Source organism: Cydia fagiglandana, chromosome 7, assembly GCF_963556715.1.
Source record: "Cydia fagiglandana chromosome 7, ilCydFagi1.1, whole genome shotgun sequence".
Taxonomy (NCBI): Eukaryota; Metazoa; Arthropoda; class Insecta; order Lepidoptera; family Tortricidae; genus Cydia; species Cydia fagiglandana.
Window position 1 is genome coordinate 1332038 of NC_085938.1, and position 17484 is coordinate 1349521.

The following is a 17484-nucleotide window of genomic DNA, read 5'->3' on the forward strand; positions in this document are numbered from 1 at the left end:
GTTGCCACAGCAATAATTTGTTTGTAAAATAGTGAATTCCTTTTTATATACATATAAACACGCTAAGATAATTTATTTGATTATTTTACTCCTACGATTTAAAAAAGTACTTTTAATTACTTATTTTTACATAAATACAAGACGCGCTAATAAAAAGTGGCAACATTGTCTCACTTTTTTTGGAATCTAATTACGATCTTCAGTTTAGATAGTAACATTGTAACATCCACTCAGCTCGAGTAGATATTAGAGCCAGAAAGGTGGGCCAATATGGTTACTGAGTGGGACCCACGGAACCCAATAGAAGGTGCAGGCCGGAGTTTAGGCAGACCGAAAAGGAGATGGCGGGACGACTTGAACGCATTCTACCCCAAATGGTGGGAAAATGCCGATAACAGGGTCGAGTGGAGAAAACGAGGGGAGGCCTTTGCCCAGCAGCAGTGGGACACATAAATAGGCTTATTTAAAAAAATATTAGACCACCTCGAGATGGCGAAGAAGATCAGATCCTATCTGATGGCACGGTACGGGCCGGTCGTTTCACCTGTCAAGCGCGCCGTGCCTGCTGCGCTCCGGTGCGCATATGAGATCTAGTGATGTACATTACACATCATTATCGAATGTATCCATATCGATAAATCTTGAAATTATACTTACTTTTTCCCAGTTATTTCTCTTAATTAAGTCTTTAATTAGCTGTGTTGTTACAATTGTTTGCGACTCTCTTGAAAATTGAGATACCGACAATTCTTGGGCGCATCTCCAACCTAAGAAATAACACAGTTTCCAACACACACTGGTCCCAAATCGAGAAAAGAGGACATTTTGCTTATTTCGCAATAAAAAAAAATCAAGTCGATAGGGAATTTGATTAAAAAATAATATAATATAGAAAAATAAAAAACTTTAATTTTTCTCAAAAATTAAGAACCAATTTATTTTTCTCAAAAATGAAGCCGAACACTTACTCAAACTCACTTCCAGACAATTATAATTTGACACAGGGTTCCCTAACTTTTACGTCGAGCATGAAAGAAAGTTTTTGCGGCTATCTTGGCGGCCTTACGCGCCCCTAAGGTGGCTCCCACCTCTGGTACGAAAGACCAGCTCCTGTCTTAAACCCTACTCAATAGCATCATGCACATCACTCCTCAAAAAAAACCTTACTTTCACTTTATCGACAACCAACACGGCCATCCCAAAACAATCTCAAAGAAAACATCAACACATTTCCTCGCAACCTCGCCACACTATCGCGAACACCGTCCGCGCATGACGTCCACAATTTTTTTCGTAAAAAAAAATTCGCTCAACTGTCAGCGACAAAAAGAAATTAACGTTGCCTGCCAGGTAGTATCTTGGCGTGACATTAGTGATGATAGTGATGTGACCATGTCTAGTGAGGGTAGCAGCAGGTTGCGGCAGTTTGGATTGTACAAGACCATAGATTCGCAGACGGCGGAGTTTCTCAAGCTGTCGAGGAAGAAGCAGATCAGGCGAGGATGTGCTTGCGCGGCTGTGTCCACAGCTATCACTGTGACTGTTGTTGTGGTGAGTTTGGAAATGTGCTAAAATATGTGAATAATCCAAGGGAAAATGGTACAGTCGGCATCGATGGATCGGCGGACGAAACGACGCGCTAAAAGTATCTGCCACTCTCGAATACTTTTCAAACAGCGGTGACAGATGTCATCTCGCAAAATAGTACTGAGATGATATCTGCCATCTTACCCATGCTGTGTGAAAAATAATTTAAAGATAAATCTCTATAGCTCGCGTTCAAAAGTATCTGTTACAGCCTAATTGTTCTGCAAAAATGTACCTAAGATCTCTTTTAGAAAAGCCGTTAAAGAACTGGTAGGTACTTTTTACGCGTAGTCTGATCCTTAATTTTAATGCTGACTGTACCAACTAGATTTTTTATTTGTACAGTCGACGTCACAGATATGTTTACATATTTCGCCTTATTTCAAAGGAGTAATGTTCAAAAGTGTAAACATATCTTTGACGTCGACAGTAGGAAATTTTTGGGCATTCCTAACTGACGTCTATTCCTTTTAAACTTTAATTTAGCCTTTCCTTCCTCAACTTTCGTAAATTGGAATGTTATCGGTTTTCAAACTAAACTAATTTGAAACTTAAATTAAATTAGTTTGAACAACAAACTAATTTGAAAGTGAAATGTTCAAAATAATCAGTACTTAGGTATTCGTTTCTTTTTCATACTACATAATAACATTGTTTTCAGTTAATTTTAAACAGAACAGTGTACCGTCGCCATCAGATATATCGGAGCGGCCAAAACATTCACAAATAACTATACCTACATATTATAATAGGACAATTTTACACAGATCGACCTAGTCCCACAATAAGCTCAATAAGGCTTGTGTTTTGGGTACTAGACGACGATATATATAATATACACATTTATATAAAAATACTTATATACATAGAAAACATCCATAACTCAGGAACAAATATTTGTGATGAACACACAAATAAATGCCCTTACCAGGATTCGAACTCGGGACCTCCTGCTCCGTAGGCAGAGTCACTACCGACTAGGCTAGGAGGTCGTTATCTGAACAAAGATCTCGATTATCAAGAGGTTAAAATCCATGTTCAGATGTTTTTGGCACATTGGCTGCTCCGATATATCTAATGGAGACTGTATAGTCGGCCAATGTAATTCTGTCACATGAGTTAATTACAGTGTATACCACTTAGTGTAGGCATTTGAAATTGCTGTGCTAGAATTCTAAAAATTGTCTTTGGTCGGCATTTTGTGTGGCTTTCTTTGTTGGCACACATTTTATGTTTTCCCATGGTCAGACATAGTCTGCCGCGAATCAGCTGAGGGCCTCGCCGAGTTGACAAAAGGCGTATTACTGCAATTTTCTGCCGCCAGAGTACAGCAGTCACCTGCAATAATATGTTAGAATAGAATAGAAGAAATTTATTCAAAAACGCCTAAATTTAACTTAAGTATTACATGAGACATAGAGAACCAACTTATCATTAAGCGTCACTGAAAAGGTCTCCCACTCAGCTTAATGTCGAGATACCACCTAAGGATCTCGACGCTGGTCTTCCGTGGAAAACCCTTCCGAGAGAGCACAACTACGCGCTAAAGTACAAATTTAACACAAAAAGTTAATTTAAAAAGCCTACACTACCTATCCAATTAAAAACTACAATAATAACAATAAAATAACTTTAATTACGGAATCTAAACAGTTACACAACGAACGCCGCCAAAATATCTGACACGATCTTATTTGTAGAGCCATAAGAGCGTGTCACATATTTTTGCGGCCTTCAAAGAGTAACATATTATTGCAGGTGACTGTACAGCACTAGCGCCTCTAGTAAACCATAGAGTAACTTATACATACTGTGCCTTAAACTGTTTTTTGACAAGTTTTCACAGACAATAAAATATGACATTGATGCATCAAGGCGGTTTGTTAACAAGGGCCTACCGGTAAACGCGAAAAACTAAATTTAGTTACCTGCCTCTTTATTGCTCGAATATGCAAGAGTGTTAGAGAGGTTAGACAAAGAAATTTCGATTTTCTTGTTTCGTGGTAGACCCCCAGATTGTGAAGGATAAGTGGTAGTGGCGCCCCCTACGCAGAGTTTTGCGTAATATTCCCTTGTATATCGACAAACGCCAAACGAAAAGGAATTAGTTGTGTTTGCTCAGAGCAAAAAAAGGTCAACCACGGCGTTGCATGAACAAGAGATTTCCTTTAGCAGGATTGGTCCTTAGGACCCAAGGATGGATTTAAGAAGTGGAGCCACCCAGATTTTTGATGCAGGTGGGGGAGGGGGGTTTAAGCGTTTGCGACGTTTGCGGTTAATAATTCTTTAAGTTTAAGTTCTAAGTCAAGTTTAGTATCATTTTCAACTAAATCGGTTCAGCGTTTATTGATTTCCCATACAATCCTACACCTTACCTTCCATTTTTAAGCAATTTTTTTTTTTAATAAAAACTATCCTATGTTATTCCCTGGGACTCAAACTATCTCTATACCAAATTTTATCTAAATCGGTTCAGCGGTTATTGAATCCCCATACAAATTTCCTCCTCCCTTTTCACACCCTTAAGGGATAATTATTGAGATTAAAAGTATGCTATGTTATTCCTTGGGACTCAAACTATCTCTGTACCAAATTTTAACTAAATTGGTTCAGCAGTTTAAGCGTGAAGAGGAATTTAAAAAAAAGTATTTTTTTCATATTTTATGTGTTTTTACTTCAGAATGGTGTCATTATGATATCAGAAATGAGTTCGGCACCCCCGATTTATACGGAAACGATACCAAACTTGACCTAGTAGCTTAAATGATACAGATATCAAGATCAAGTTGAGAGCCCCCCCCCCCCTAAAAATTGACATCAAACATCTCGGTGGCTCCACTTCTTGAATCCATCCCTGGGTCCTAAGGACCAATCCTGCCAAAGGAAATCTCTTGTTCATGCAACGCCGTATTAGCTCCAGCGCCATCCGCTAAATGTATGGGGATGACAAATGTTACGAGAAGTCTCGTGACTATTTCCATACATTATCTAAGTTTCATTTGGCGTTTTCTATCAACGATTGTCACCTTGGCTAGGCCCCCTGGTGGTATTGTCGCCTGTTTATGTTGCGTGTTTGGTGTTATTAATCAATGAATGACATTAAATAATAGTTAGCCATATAATAAACTCCAGTAGGTTTAATTTATGTAGTAGGTAGTTTCGTAGTATAGCATCGGTGTCCAACTGTCCATCGTTAATCTTATATGAAAATAAAGTATCGGAATGACAGATGTGAATGAAAATTCACATGATTCTTTCTACATATAGGTGCCTACATTCTTATATTGTCCTAGCTACTATATATATTGCTATCACGCCATCAGTGCCATTACTCATTCAAATATACAAACAAAAGACAACAGCCAACATTCAAATAACAGCGGACAATGGACTTATTATGACAGCAGTTATACTCGTAAATGCCGGAGAGTTGCTAATATTTTGTTAATGAATGATTTTACTTTAAAGTTTTGTTATATTTAAAAAAAAAAGGTACAGGATATAATCTTAATCGTCGTGATTAGAAATAATAAGATGTCTAATGGCATCGAAAGGGGCACTAGGTAGATAGCTGATCTAATATTAACACGTAGTCTCTTTCCTCTACAAAGCGGGAAAACACTACAATCGGCTACGCGTGTTGCGCTACCAAAACGTTAGCATTGAATGCGTTAAAAATACCCTAAGAAAAATCGCATTCTTACTTAGTTTACGTCCACATTCATCACTTTACAGAATACCAAGTCGACCAAGTGCATTCAGGCGCTAAACCACACAAATGTTTTCTCCTTTTGAACGTTATATGACTTATATGAGACAACTAAAAGGAAAATTGTACACGCTAAGAGAATATTGGGAAAAGTCTTGATATCTTGTGTAAGGATCATTATTTATTAATAGCTTATATTTTGACCATTCTTACTTTTATTTATGATTAGATTATAAAAGAGTATCAATTGACTCATACTTGTCACTGGTGCCCGCCATTTTGAATTGTTATAAAAAGGCCGGTATGACAGTGACAAGTGGCCAGTTCGAGTACGGACAAGTTAGAGTGTAGACGTCTTGAATATTTTATTGTAAATTGGTTGTTATTATGTTTGTAACAAATGAATAAAGTTAAAATATTGGTACAAGTATTAGTTTTCATCATCAACCCGGTAATAACTCAATATATCAGAAGTTGGATCTAACAAAAATCGATAGGATTTTTGCCACGCCGCACGAACGTAAGGTTGTATTTTCTTTTTCGTTTGTATCAGTGAGTAAACTATGTTTACCGGAAAGTGTATTAAATTATGGTAAGTCAGTTCTTTATATATATTTTTAAACTCCCTTTCATTTTAAATAAAATTGGTTTGATAACCTACCGTCACGTCTGTATTAAATATACTGTATATATTATTAAAGATAATGATGATGATTTGCCCAATTTTGGTATATGTATGTGTAGAAGGAACGTACGAACGGATGACAGGTAGTCTCACTTATAATAAAGATATGAAATTTAAAATCTACAGTCTTCAATTAAGCGCTTTTAAATATTACATATATGAGTTAGTGAAAATAACTCTTATTGAACTCGATTGTATGATGGTGTACCACATCGATTATTTCAAGCTTGGGCTAAGGACTCATTATTTAGTTTTTTTTACGTAGCAAAATAGCATAGTACAGTTGTGGTAGCAGTTGCTTTATACACATTGAGACTTATGATCTGCTACATCTTTTGAGGTCAGTTTGCGGTACTAAAATTGTATAAATACACTGGCTTTGTAACCGCGAAACCGATGAGTAAATTAAAATGAAAAATCTTGCCAATTGAATATCTCTGAAGTAAACCCCTGTTGCGTTTGTATAAGCAATGCCTCTAGTACAAAGTTCTTAAACGCGATTTGCGTCAGTGTATAAATTAATTTTGTTACGAATGCATCTAAGAGATTACTTTTATTAAAATGTTGGGCAATATAATATATGACCTTTAGGAACCCCACTTTAAAATCAATCTAATCACTATTTATTCATAATATTGCGATTCCATGCGCACAAGACCGATAAGACGATATATTATTTAAAAGAAAATTATGTGATGATCTTAGTTCAAATTGGAAGCCATAATGCAGGGTTACGTTATCTAACTTGTGTACCTAGTCCTATTAGCTATTAACATATTTTTTTAACCTAGTGCTTTTATTCTGATATCGGTTTTCATTCAGCGACGCTGCCCAACGCAGCATTACTTATAAAAGCCTCGATGAAGCTAAATGACTAGAACTTACTTACTCCTCTGGCGCAGCGGCCCAAAGTGTGCCTTGACTAGATGACTAAAACACGTGTTTATAACTATTTCCCTTCTTACATGAAAATAAAACGCCTCTATGACATGTCGGATATTAAACTAATAATAGTATTCAATGAATCAGAGTTGGGCACTTATAATTGCAATCTGTGAATTAAACTAAAATAAAACTAAGCCAAATGATTTCATAAGGAATAAAGGAAATAGCTGTCGTAAAACGAACCTTATTCTAACTTTATCAACTAAAACGTTAGTTTAAATAACCATGATAACCATCTGCTCGAATAATTAAAATGCTATCAAAACCATGATCGATGATAAAATCATAAGAGTGTGTGATGTCGAATTCAAGCTAATTGGTAATGATAAATTTACAAAATAGGTTGCCGTTATTAAAACTAACGTTACTAATTCTTAATTTCATTTTTAATTTAACTAACTTTGCCCAACTCTGGTATGAACATACATCTATATTAAACCTCCATGTTATGGAGCGTATGGCGTTTGTTGAATACACGAGTAGTACGTCGACGTACGTTGAATACACGAGTCGTTAACGAAATGTACTTATATAATATGCTTCTATTATTTTTCTATTGCACACTTCTCAGGATAACTTTATGCGCTGAGCGTTAAAGTATTTTATTTTGTGCCAATTTACACATACTACATATCGTGAACTGAATCTCAATGGATTCGATTTAATAACCGGTCACCTTTTGTTTATAAACTGTATGTCACAACATCTAATAATAGTGTATTCTGTGGATATCTTTGGAGTTGCGTGTAGTACTGTAAAGTTGTAACCTAAAACTACGCTCATGCGTAGTATGTAGAGTCATATGTAGAGTCATATGTAGAGTCATATGTAGAGTCATATGTAGAGTCATATGTAGAGTCATATGTAGAGTCATATGTAGAGTCATATGTAGAGTCATATGTAGAGTCATATGTAGAGTCATATGTAGAGTCATATGTAGAGTCATATGTAGAGTCATATGTAGAGTCATATGTAGAGTCATATGTAGAGTCATATGTAGAGTCATATGTAGAGTCATATGTAGAGTCATATGTAGAGTCATATGTAGAGTCATATGTAGAGTCATATGTAGAGTCATATGTAGAGTCATATGTAGAGTCATATGTAGAGTCATATGTAGAGTCATATGTAGTCATATGTAGAGTCATATGTAGAGTCATAGCTATACGTAGAACAAGATATTAAGTGATTCTCATACATAGAGTCGATGGCGTATGTGTAGACATCATATCAGTTACAAAGCAGGATATAGCACCAAGATAACCATGTTATTCTTGTGGAATCGATGTGTATATGACACCGTAGGATTGTGAACCCGTTAGTTTATAATCTAACGTTGGTTAGGTTAGGTTAGGTTAGATTGTAATCTCCCTACCGTCAGTTTATAATTTAACTAGCGATATTATGGACTGACAAGTGTTTGCAATTTTGCGGTGACATGTACACGATATGTAACACACGCGGATGGACGTGTGAGACTTTAATGCACATGGACGAACGTGCGAGACTTTAACACACATGGATGAATGTGTGAGATTTTGACGTGCGAGGATGAATGCGCTAGACTTTTATTCCAACTGTCATAAATATATTTACAACACTTTAAAATAATTAGTCAAAATGTAAATAAGCATAATAAATAAAGGTTAAATAAACAGTAATAATAAAATCAAAACTTAATAACATTGCTTCCCATGATATTTAAAATACAAATAAACTAAACAATATTCACCACAAACTGAACTAAAATGGTTTTGAAGAGGTTTATTGGTATAAAACCACTAACTGGCTCCAATTTCACCACGGCTACAGCTACACGTCAAGTTTAATTAAGATTAGCACGGAATAAATTACAGATTATGTGAATGAAATATCATATTATGTGTATTATACTACACAAGTTGCTTAAGTCCCAAGACTGTATTAATAATTTTTATATACACCTACAAAACAAGGACGCATTGGTATATACAATGGTTGCTATTGAAATAATAGCCATTATAAAAAGTTTAGTAATACTGATAAATTGATAATATTCATTAATAAGCATCAGATTAAAATTTGATCTGTTAGATACTAGACGTTAAAATCACCCGTCTCATATTTCACATGTTAATTTCACGAGAAAATCCCATTTCCTCTAATGCCAATTACAATACAACTAGCAATTTAAATCTTAATTTTTAACAAGCAGAGACGTTTGCTATAAATTAAAATATAAATATATATTTTTTTAATAAAAGTTTTGACAATTTGATAGGGATATGTGAGATACCTACCAGTTTCGTAAAGTAGTGCTGAATGTTACTTGAATCAGTTATAATCAGGAATAAACATCCCAATTTTATACTTATACCCAGGCAAAATATTCGTTTTACTCAACCGTCATTTTTGACAGGTTTCCTTAGTAAGCCAGTACAGTAATCATTATTTTTGTTGTGGCTAATGAAGTCTTATTTTTGTGAAGTTTCTTTTGACTGGCCAAAATAATTTTGATAAATTAATTATATCTGACCATAATGGATTATTTGTGAAATCAGGTCTCACTTGTTTAATTGTTAGACATGTCTGAATCGGAAATAAATTCAATTAACATAGGCATTGTAATGATTAGTTGTTTTTGTTTCGTATGAAAAAAAAAACACTTATAATTGGAAACTAAATATTCACTATCAAAACTGTTCTACACTAATAAATTTTAGTTTTTTTTTTAATAGAACCTGTTGGTTGCAAAACCACTTAGTATTTCTTAGACACCGTAAAACAAATTAATATCGTAATATAGAAAATAATTTTGATTACTTAACTAATACGATTACTTAAAAAAAGTAAGTACGTAACTAGTTAATCCTTACAATAGAAACATCATAAATGTGAAATAATGAACAAGTCTAAATGTGTTTAAATATGTTCTGAGTGATAAGGAATTTGTGGTGAGAATATGAGTTTGTAAATTGAAACATATTTATATTTTACTTATTTATTTAAATTTACAGACTTTGCTGATCCGAAATAGTATTTACTATTTGAATCATTTCTTAATAAGTATGTAATAGATCTCAGGACACGAGGAGAGTTCGGGTTCTTGTGTTTGATAAAACAAACTAAAGTATTGATGGAACTATGATGTTTCTGGTAACGACCTATCTAAGGCGTGTAAGCAATGCTTTTATTAGTCCTATTCACTTACACATAAATTTCGATTGTTGTATAATAATCACCATAATAATAGGTTAAAGAATAGTAGAAGTGTAGGTACTTCTACTTCTTACTTCTACTGTCAAACATTTTTTTTATCGTTATTGAACTCTACTATCAAATTAACTCCCACATTATACTAAATCGTTGGCAACAGATAACATTCAATTCATTCAATAACAAAAGTAAAATTATACGGGAATAATCGAACGGTAAAAGTAGAAAAAATAAAACAATTTCATGTTGAACATATAACATAATTATATTACATTTAGTCTGTATTAAATCCCTACAATTTTACCCACAAGTGGTAAGTAAACATTAAATTACGTATATGTAGTATGCGTACAATTATTAAACCTGACATGTTCCCAATTCAAGCTTAAAATGATAGCGTCTTACAATGGAACAAAATAATACAATAATTTTAAATAAATAAATGTTTCTAAAGAAAGTCTTACAAGTTTCAGACGAAGGACCCAGGAGTGCCCAGGTGATAGGGCCAGGGTTTGGTCTTCGTTTACCACCCAGGAGTACCCAGGTGAGAGGGTCGGGGTGTGTAATCAATTTCAACTCAGATGAAGGACCCAGGAGTGCTCAGGTGATAGAGCCAGGGTTTGGTCTTCATTTACCGCCCAGGAGTGCCTAGGTGAGACGGCCAGGGCAATGACATTCCTGTTCCTTGGCAAAACCAAGGTGCTTCTACACAGAAGTACGATCCTTGCTACACCGCAGAGTCTTCAAATGCTGGCATCATGGCACACAAGGCTGCAGCTAGTAGCAGCGCGACATCCGGTGCCCTGTGGTGAGCAGCATCAGCGTGGTTGCCGGCGTCTTCATCGCGGACAGCAACAGAGCAACAAAGAAGAGCAGCACGCGTTGGCGCAACTATCTTCTGTCGGGGAATTATGTGGTGATACGATATAATTGATAACGGTTTGAATATTTACGTGTAAAAGTGAATAATAGTGTTGTGTACGTATATATTGTACTTCTTGCTCATAAAATTCTTGAAAATTTAACAAGTCTTGAAGAAAATTTAATAATACTAGATTGTGTAATTTAACTATACATAATGATTGAAAATGGAATTCCGCTTATGATTGTTCTATGGTTTAATATTTTATTATATTTCTGCAGGCCGATCTAATTACATTTATTTGTTTCTACGATGACATATACAGTTTCTTTAACCTTAATAACAGAGTTATAAAAGTTCTTTGAAACCCATAATTTGAACAATTAATAATATTATGTTTTGATCAATTGACATTTTATTGATACTTAATAATTAACAATAATACACATTATAATTGTAATCTTATTCTTATGATATGCATATGAGTATTATGTTTGTAACTATTTCTCTTGTTGCTTATTATAATTTTATACGCATATTATGTGCCTAAATATCATTCACATAGCAATACTGGATCAATAAATCTTGGTATGTTCTTGATGTATACATTGCCGATTCATAATTTTTATAAATTTGTCATTATTTTAATCATTTTAACTATTTCATGGCGAAGGGTCTCGCCTCGAACAGGATGGCCGAGCTGTAAGGATCATTATTTATTAATAGCTTATATTTTGACCATTCTTACTTTTATTTATGATTAGATTATAAAAGAGTATCAATTGACTCATACTTGTCACTGGTGCCCGCCATTTTGAATTGTTATAAAAAGGCCGGTATGACAGTGACAAGTGGCCAGTTCGAGTACGGACAAGTTAGAGTGTAGACGTCTTGAATATTTTATTGTAAATTGGTTGTTATTATGTTTGTAACAAATGAATAAAGTTAAAATATTGGTACAAGTATTAGTTTTCATCATCAACCCGGTAATAACTCAATACTTGTAAACGTTCTGCTTGAATAGTTAGCCTTACACGCACGGACTATAATAAAGGGGCCCAGAGATTACCAGTTCGCCGGACGATATCAGCCTGTCAGTTGTTCGGAGCTGTCAAATTTTGCGTTTAACTGACAGGAGGATATCGTCCGGCGAACTGGTAATCTGTGGGCTTCTTTACACGTTAGATCTTACAGTCGTGCCTGCAGCGAGCATTAGCTATCACGGTTCATGAGATACTGCCTGGTGACAGACAGACAGAGTCTTAGTAATAGGGTCCCGTTTTTACCCTTCGGGTATACGGAACCCTAAATAAGCCGTGATTGGTCAATTAAAGTTTTGAATGGCTATAATAAAATTATATCATGTCAAACCTCTTGCGCGGTGGTGCCGGCATCAGAAAAGAATAGCACCACCCCATCTGGTCCCGTGGGTGTCGTATAAGGCGACTAAGGGAAAACTGGCGACAGATATGCTCAGACAGATAGGCTCGCCCGTATCCTTAGCGAGGTCCTTGCTCACAAGAGCTGTGCGCGCGCCACATCAAAAAAAAAAACCTCTTGCGTGACATTGCATTATTTGACGTTAATTATACGAGTAAATACCGTGTCTTCTCTCTTTTACATATCATAAGAACTGTCATTTTTCCACCACTTGATTTTACATTGACCACAATTGTTTGCAAGTTTTGCAACCAAACTTTTACCACATTGTATTCTAATTTAACATTAGGCAACACAACAACATGCACGCTTTCACTAAAATCATTGGAAACCATTTTTCCACCCACAGAATCCGACAAATTGAAAAACACCTACATAATTATAGTAACGCATAATATATGCATGGTGTTATTATCAGATGATATAGGGCTAATTTTGAGGTGTTTGAATGTAATTACTGTTTGCTTTCTAAATTAAGACTATACAAAGAATTACGCATTCTTAAATAGAAAACTCACGTTACCTATTTCGTTCATTAAGCAACCGTCGTGGTTCATGATAAAGATCCTCGAAGTGGATCGAAATGCGACCTTAATAAATATTAATAATAAAATCGAAACGTATAAGAAATCATGTATCAGATGATACAGTCGGCAGGTGTTCAAAATGATCTTGACGCGATTTTATTGTTAAGAGAATAAGCGCGTGTCAAGGTAATTTTGAACTTGAACACCTGGCCCGCTTAGCAACTTCTGTTGCTAACTCTCGATATCATTAATTTATCGTAGAAATTGTACCACCACAGAATAAGTAATGTACCACGTATTGTATCATGGAATCGTGCTGAGCGATAAGCCTAATGATTGGTTCACATAACATATTATGTCGTTTTCGTAACTCTACCAGCCGGAAATGTATTGCTCCAAATGTGCTCTATATCTAATAACTTGTGATTTGTATAATAGCATAGCATGTTGTAACGGGTCAAACTGCCGTATTCGAACTTCAAGATATTCACAAGAGATGACCCGCACTAGATACGTTATAGTTTAGACATCAACTAGTTCTCTTTTGCAGCGCAATTCGGGCAACCAATGTCACTTATACGTTAGATGTGAATTAGATCTCTAAGTCATATCCCGTGGAAATCGTTCAAGAGTATCTCCAGAATCGCGCAAATGTCAAACTTGACAGGTTACATCTTAAACATATCGTTATCGTATCTTGGTGATGTCTAAAAGATGTCTAATAGATGTCTATTTCATAATCCGAATCGGGCCCAAAGGCAATTGGCGCCTGATGAACGTCTAGGGATCAAAAATAACGTTTTGGCACAAATATCATGTTTCGGCCGGACCATGACAGTCGATAATATTGCGCGTAGCGCGCAGTAGGTGTATAGCCCAAGTAGCATTGCAAGCTGTATATAAGCTGTATTGAAGTTTATTTGTATACTATAAGCTGTACGGTTAGGCTGTACAAAGGCTGTATAAGCGCTTATACAGCCCTTATAAGTTAAAAAAGGGCCCAAATTATACAGCCTTTCGCGTTATTAGAGCTGTAGAGTAGCTGTATAAGCAACACATAAGCTGCATAATAGCTGCATTACAGCTATATTTCGGTGTAACAGGAAACCTTAACACTACAGATAATCTCTTATAAGTACGATATAAGAATATGAGTTTTAAATGAGTTTTTAAAAATGATTACAAGAGAATAATAATCATTTAGGAAACTAAAATGTCTTAATCTTGTTCATTCGTATAATTCGTAATATAGTAATGGCGACAATAAAGTGTTATAGTGGATGGTAAAAGTAAAAATTATAGAGGACTTAAGTGGAATATATTATTTGTATTTGTAAGTAGTAGTATTTGTAAGTGCCGATTATTATTTATTGTGAACCTATGTATCTTTTCTGGCAAAATATTCACGCGCCTGCAAAATAACAAAGAGAAACCATAAGGACAATATCAAAAATCGGGAAAGTTAGTGTTTGTTTTTAAGGTTAGAATATCAAAATGTTTTATAAATATTAATTCTAAGGCTAAAGTTAATTTATTTTAGCTGGTAATCATAACACGATGTTAGTCTGCTTAATATTTGCAAGTATTTCCTTAATTATATTTACAAATACTTTTTTGTTTCATTGTAAAATGGCGACAATTTTTAAACAGCTTACAGGATAGTTGGAGAGCATTATAATCTTAGTAGCTGTGCTGTGTAATAAATGGAGTGTCATTTACAGCTTTTGGAATTAAAACAGCTTTAGAATAGAAGATTTGTATTCATTTGGCTGTATTTCGGTTCTCCGTACATAAGTTATAAGTCTCTTTAGAGATCCGTATAACAAATAAAAAACCCTTAGGTCCAAATGTATTTGGTCTATTCTTCGTTCCATTTCATAATTTTCTAAATTATTAATCTTGTTCATTACAATTTTTTATTTTCGTGGTCGAAATATATACTTATACGAGTGTAAAATTACGCCGAAATAAGCGACTCTGTCAGTAATACAGAAAAAAGCTGTACTATAGCTGCCATTTATTCGTTTAGTTTTATAATACCCTTACAGACAGAAGTTATACAACTACTATTCTTATAGGAGAGTAAAATTACGCCATAAGAAATAGCTTTAAAACGGGGTTGACAGATACATTTGTACAGCTACAAGTGCCAAGTGATACTACAATGCAGCCTGTATACAGCTCTTACCATAAAATTCGCTTGTAGTGTTTCACAACACTTAAAGTTTTAAAACGGAGTTGACAGATACTTTTATACAGCTAAAAGTGCCAAGTGTTACTACAATACAGCCTGTATACAGCTTTTACGATAGAATTAGCTTGTAGTGTTTCACAACACTTTTAGTTTTATAGTAGATTTTCTATATTCTGATAAAGCACCCCATGATTCCGCAGAATCCTTTATAATGATTCTATACAGCTTGAGCTGTATAATGTCGGTAAAATACCTTTTATACAGCTTAAATCTTTTCTGACACTCTTATACGTCTCTTAAATCACTCTAAGTTCTAAATTGGCTGGTATATTGACGTTGCCGACACTTCCATGCTACTTGGGAGGTACCTACCTACTTAATTCTAATTTCTCATTAGGGATCATCCATTAATTACGTCACGAATTTCTAGGTTTTTTGACCCCTCCCCCTCCTTGTCACACTTGGTCACATTTTGCAAACCCCTCTCCACCTGGTATGACGTCACATTTTAGGCAATTTTGTTTTCAACGAAATCGGCAATACTAACTCGGCATTATTTTTTTAATAAAAAACATATTTTTGGTAAAAGAAACATTAGTAATTTTATTACACAATACCAATTAGGAACGAAAATTCCCTACTTCCAAAACTTCATTATTTAAATGTACAGCGATTAAACTAATATAAATTAATTTTCAGTTACTGATGAATAGTGATGAAGTGAAAATGACGTCACAATGTTTGTGACTCCCCCCTCCCCCATGTCACAACATGTCACATTTTCTTGACCCCCTCCCAACCCCTAAACGTGTGACGTAATTAATGGATGACCCCTTATATAAATTGGCTCTATTTTTATGCTTTCATTGTGACGATTATTATTAGTCATTTATAATTTTACACTCTCTTGTCGTCGTCTAATCGCTTCACACTTCCGTACCGCAAAACAAAAAAAAAACGGACAAGTGCGATTCCGACTCGTCCACCGAGGGTTCCGTGGTTGGAGAAAATTTCAACTATCACGGTTCATGAGTTACAGACGCCTGCTGACAGACAGATGGACAGTGGAGTCTTAGTAATAGGATCCCGTTTTACTCCTTTGGGTACGGAACCCTAAAAAGCAGGAAATCAATTATATGCAAGTGTTCCTCAGCTAACACACGTACGGAGGAAATTGTGTGTGTAATGACAGTTATAATGACTGGAAGCGTGCTCTCGCTGCGCGCGCGCAAGCGTGGCGTAGAATGCGACAAATTGTTTGTCTTTGTTGCTTGAGCGCTTGCGCATATGCGTTCTTTGTAGAGTTGGTTAAGATTTAACCCTAAAGGCCCACTTGCACCATTCCACTAACCCGGGGTTAACCAGTTAAACCTGGAGTTGTCATGGTTACCCATACAGTTTGACACTAGGTTAACGGTTTAACCGCTTAACCCCGGGTTAGTGGGATGGTGCAAGTGAGCTGTAGTCCATAGCGGCAACACGGACCTACTTGTCATCATACTTAAAACAAAAGCGCATCTCTAGTATAAGATCCGAATTACGGTTCGAAATCGAATGACTAAAGGAATGTCAAATGGTTAAAGGGTAAATCTTAGGAGTCCTCGACTTAGGACTTCTCTATTGTATTGGAGTGCTCTGAGGAATTGTTCGGATCGGATTAATCCTTGCCGCTTCTTTCCGCCATGATTTCGCCGGACGATATCAGCCTGTCAGTTGTTCAGAACTGTCACCTTTTGCGTTTAACTGACAGGCTGATAATCGTCCGGGGAACTGGGCTATAATCGCGAAAATCGAAGTTCGCAAATTGCGGGGATTTTTCTCTGTCACTCTAATTACGCCTTCATTGGAGTAAAAGAGAAAGATCCCCGCAATTTGCGAATTTCGGTTTTGAACGAACTGGTCATCTGCTGGCCCCTTTATGACTGGTCGAACTTCACAGTTTCTGTTTTGATATTTTTCCGAAAATAGGGCAAGTCTAGATCCTTGTTTACAAAATACCACAATTGTACTTACAACAACGCTTAAATGACCAAAGTTGGACTGTATTTTCTTTAAATTAAGGTTTACTAATTCTCAATTACTAGTATGAAAGTATAACGTTAAGTATGATAATGATAACATCACATATAGACCAGTCAAATTTTACAAAAAAATGTTCTAATAAAACAATGCGTGATGTAGTTCTATATTTTTTTGTATGTTGTTTGAAGTCCTCGGAGGAATGTGAAACTATGTTTTGCAAGCAAAAAAAAGTTGTGCTCCCTGCGTAATTTGCAAAAAACTGCAAAAATTTCGGAGTTTTTTCAGTTTTTGCACTTTTATTATAAAACTATGGGTTTT

General features: G+C 35.5%; 1 protein-coding gene across 1 annotated transcript in view; it reads left to right on the forward strand.

Annotated features, from left to right (window-relative positions):
• The first annotated feature begins 1349 nt into the window (after positions 1-1349).
• Positions 1350-17484, forward strand: part of LOC134665707 (uncharacterized) — a 33909-nt gene continuing 17774 nt past the window's right edge. Inside the window, exon 1 of the mRNA XM_063522666.1 lies at positions 1350-1551. Coding sequence (XP_063378736.1) covers positions 1393-1551 — 159 coding nt within the window. The 5' untranslated portion in view covers positions 1350-1392. The remainder of the gene's footprint in view (positions 1552-17484) is intronic.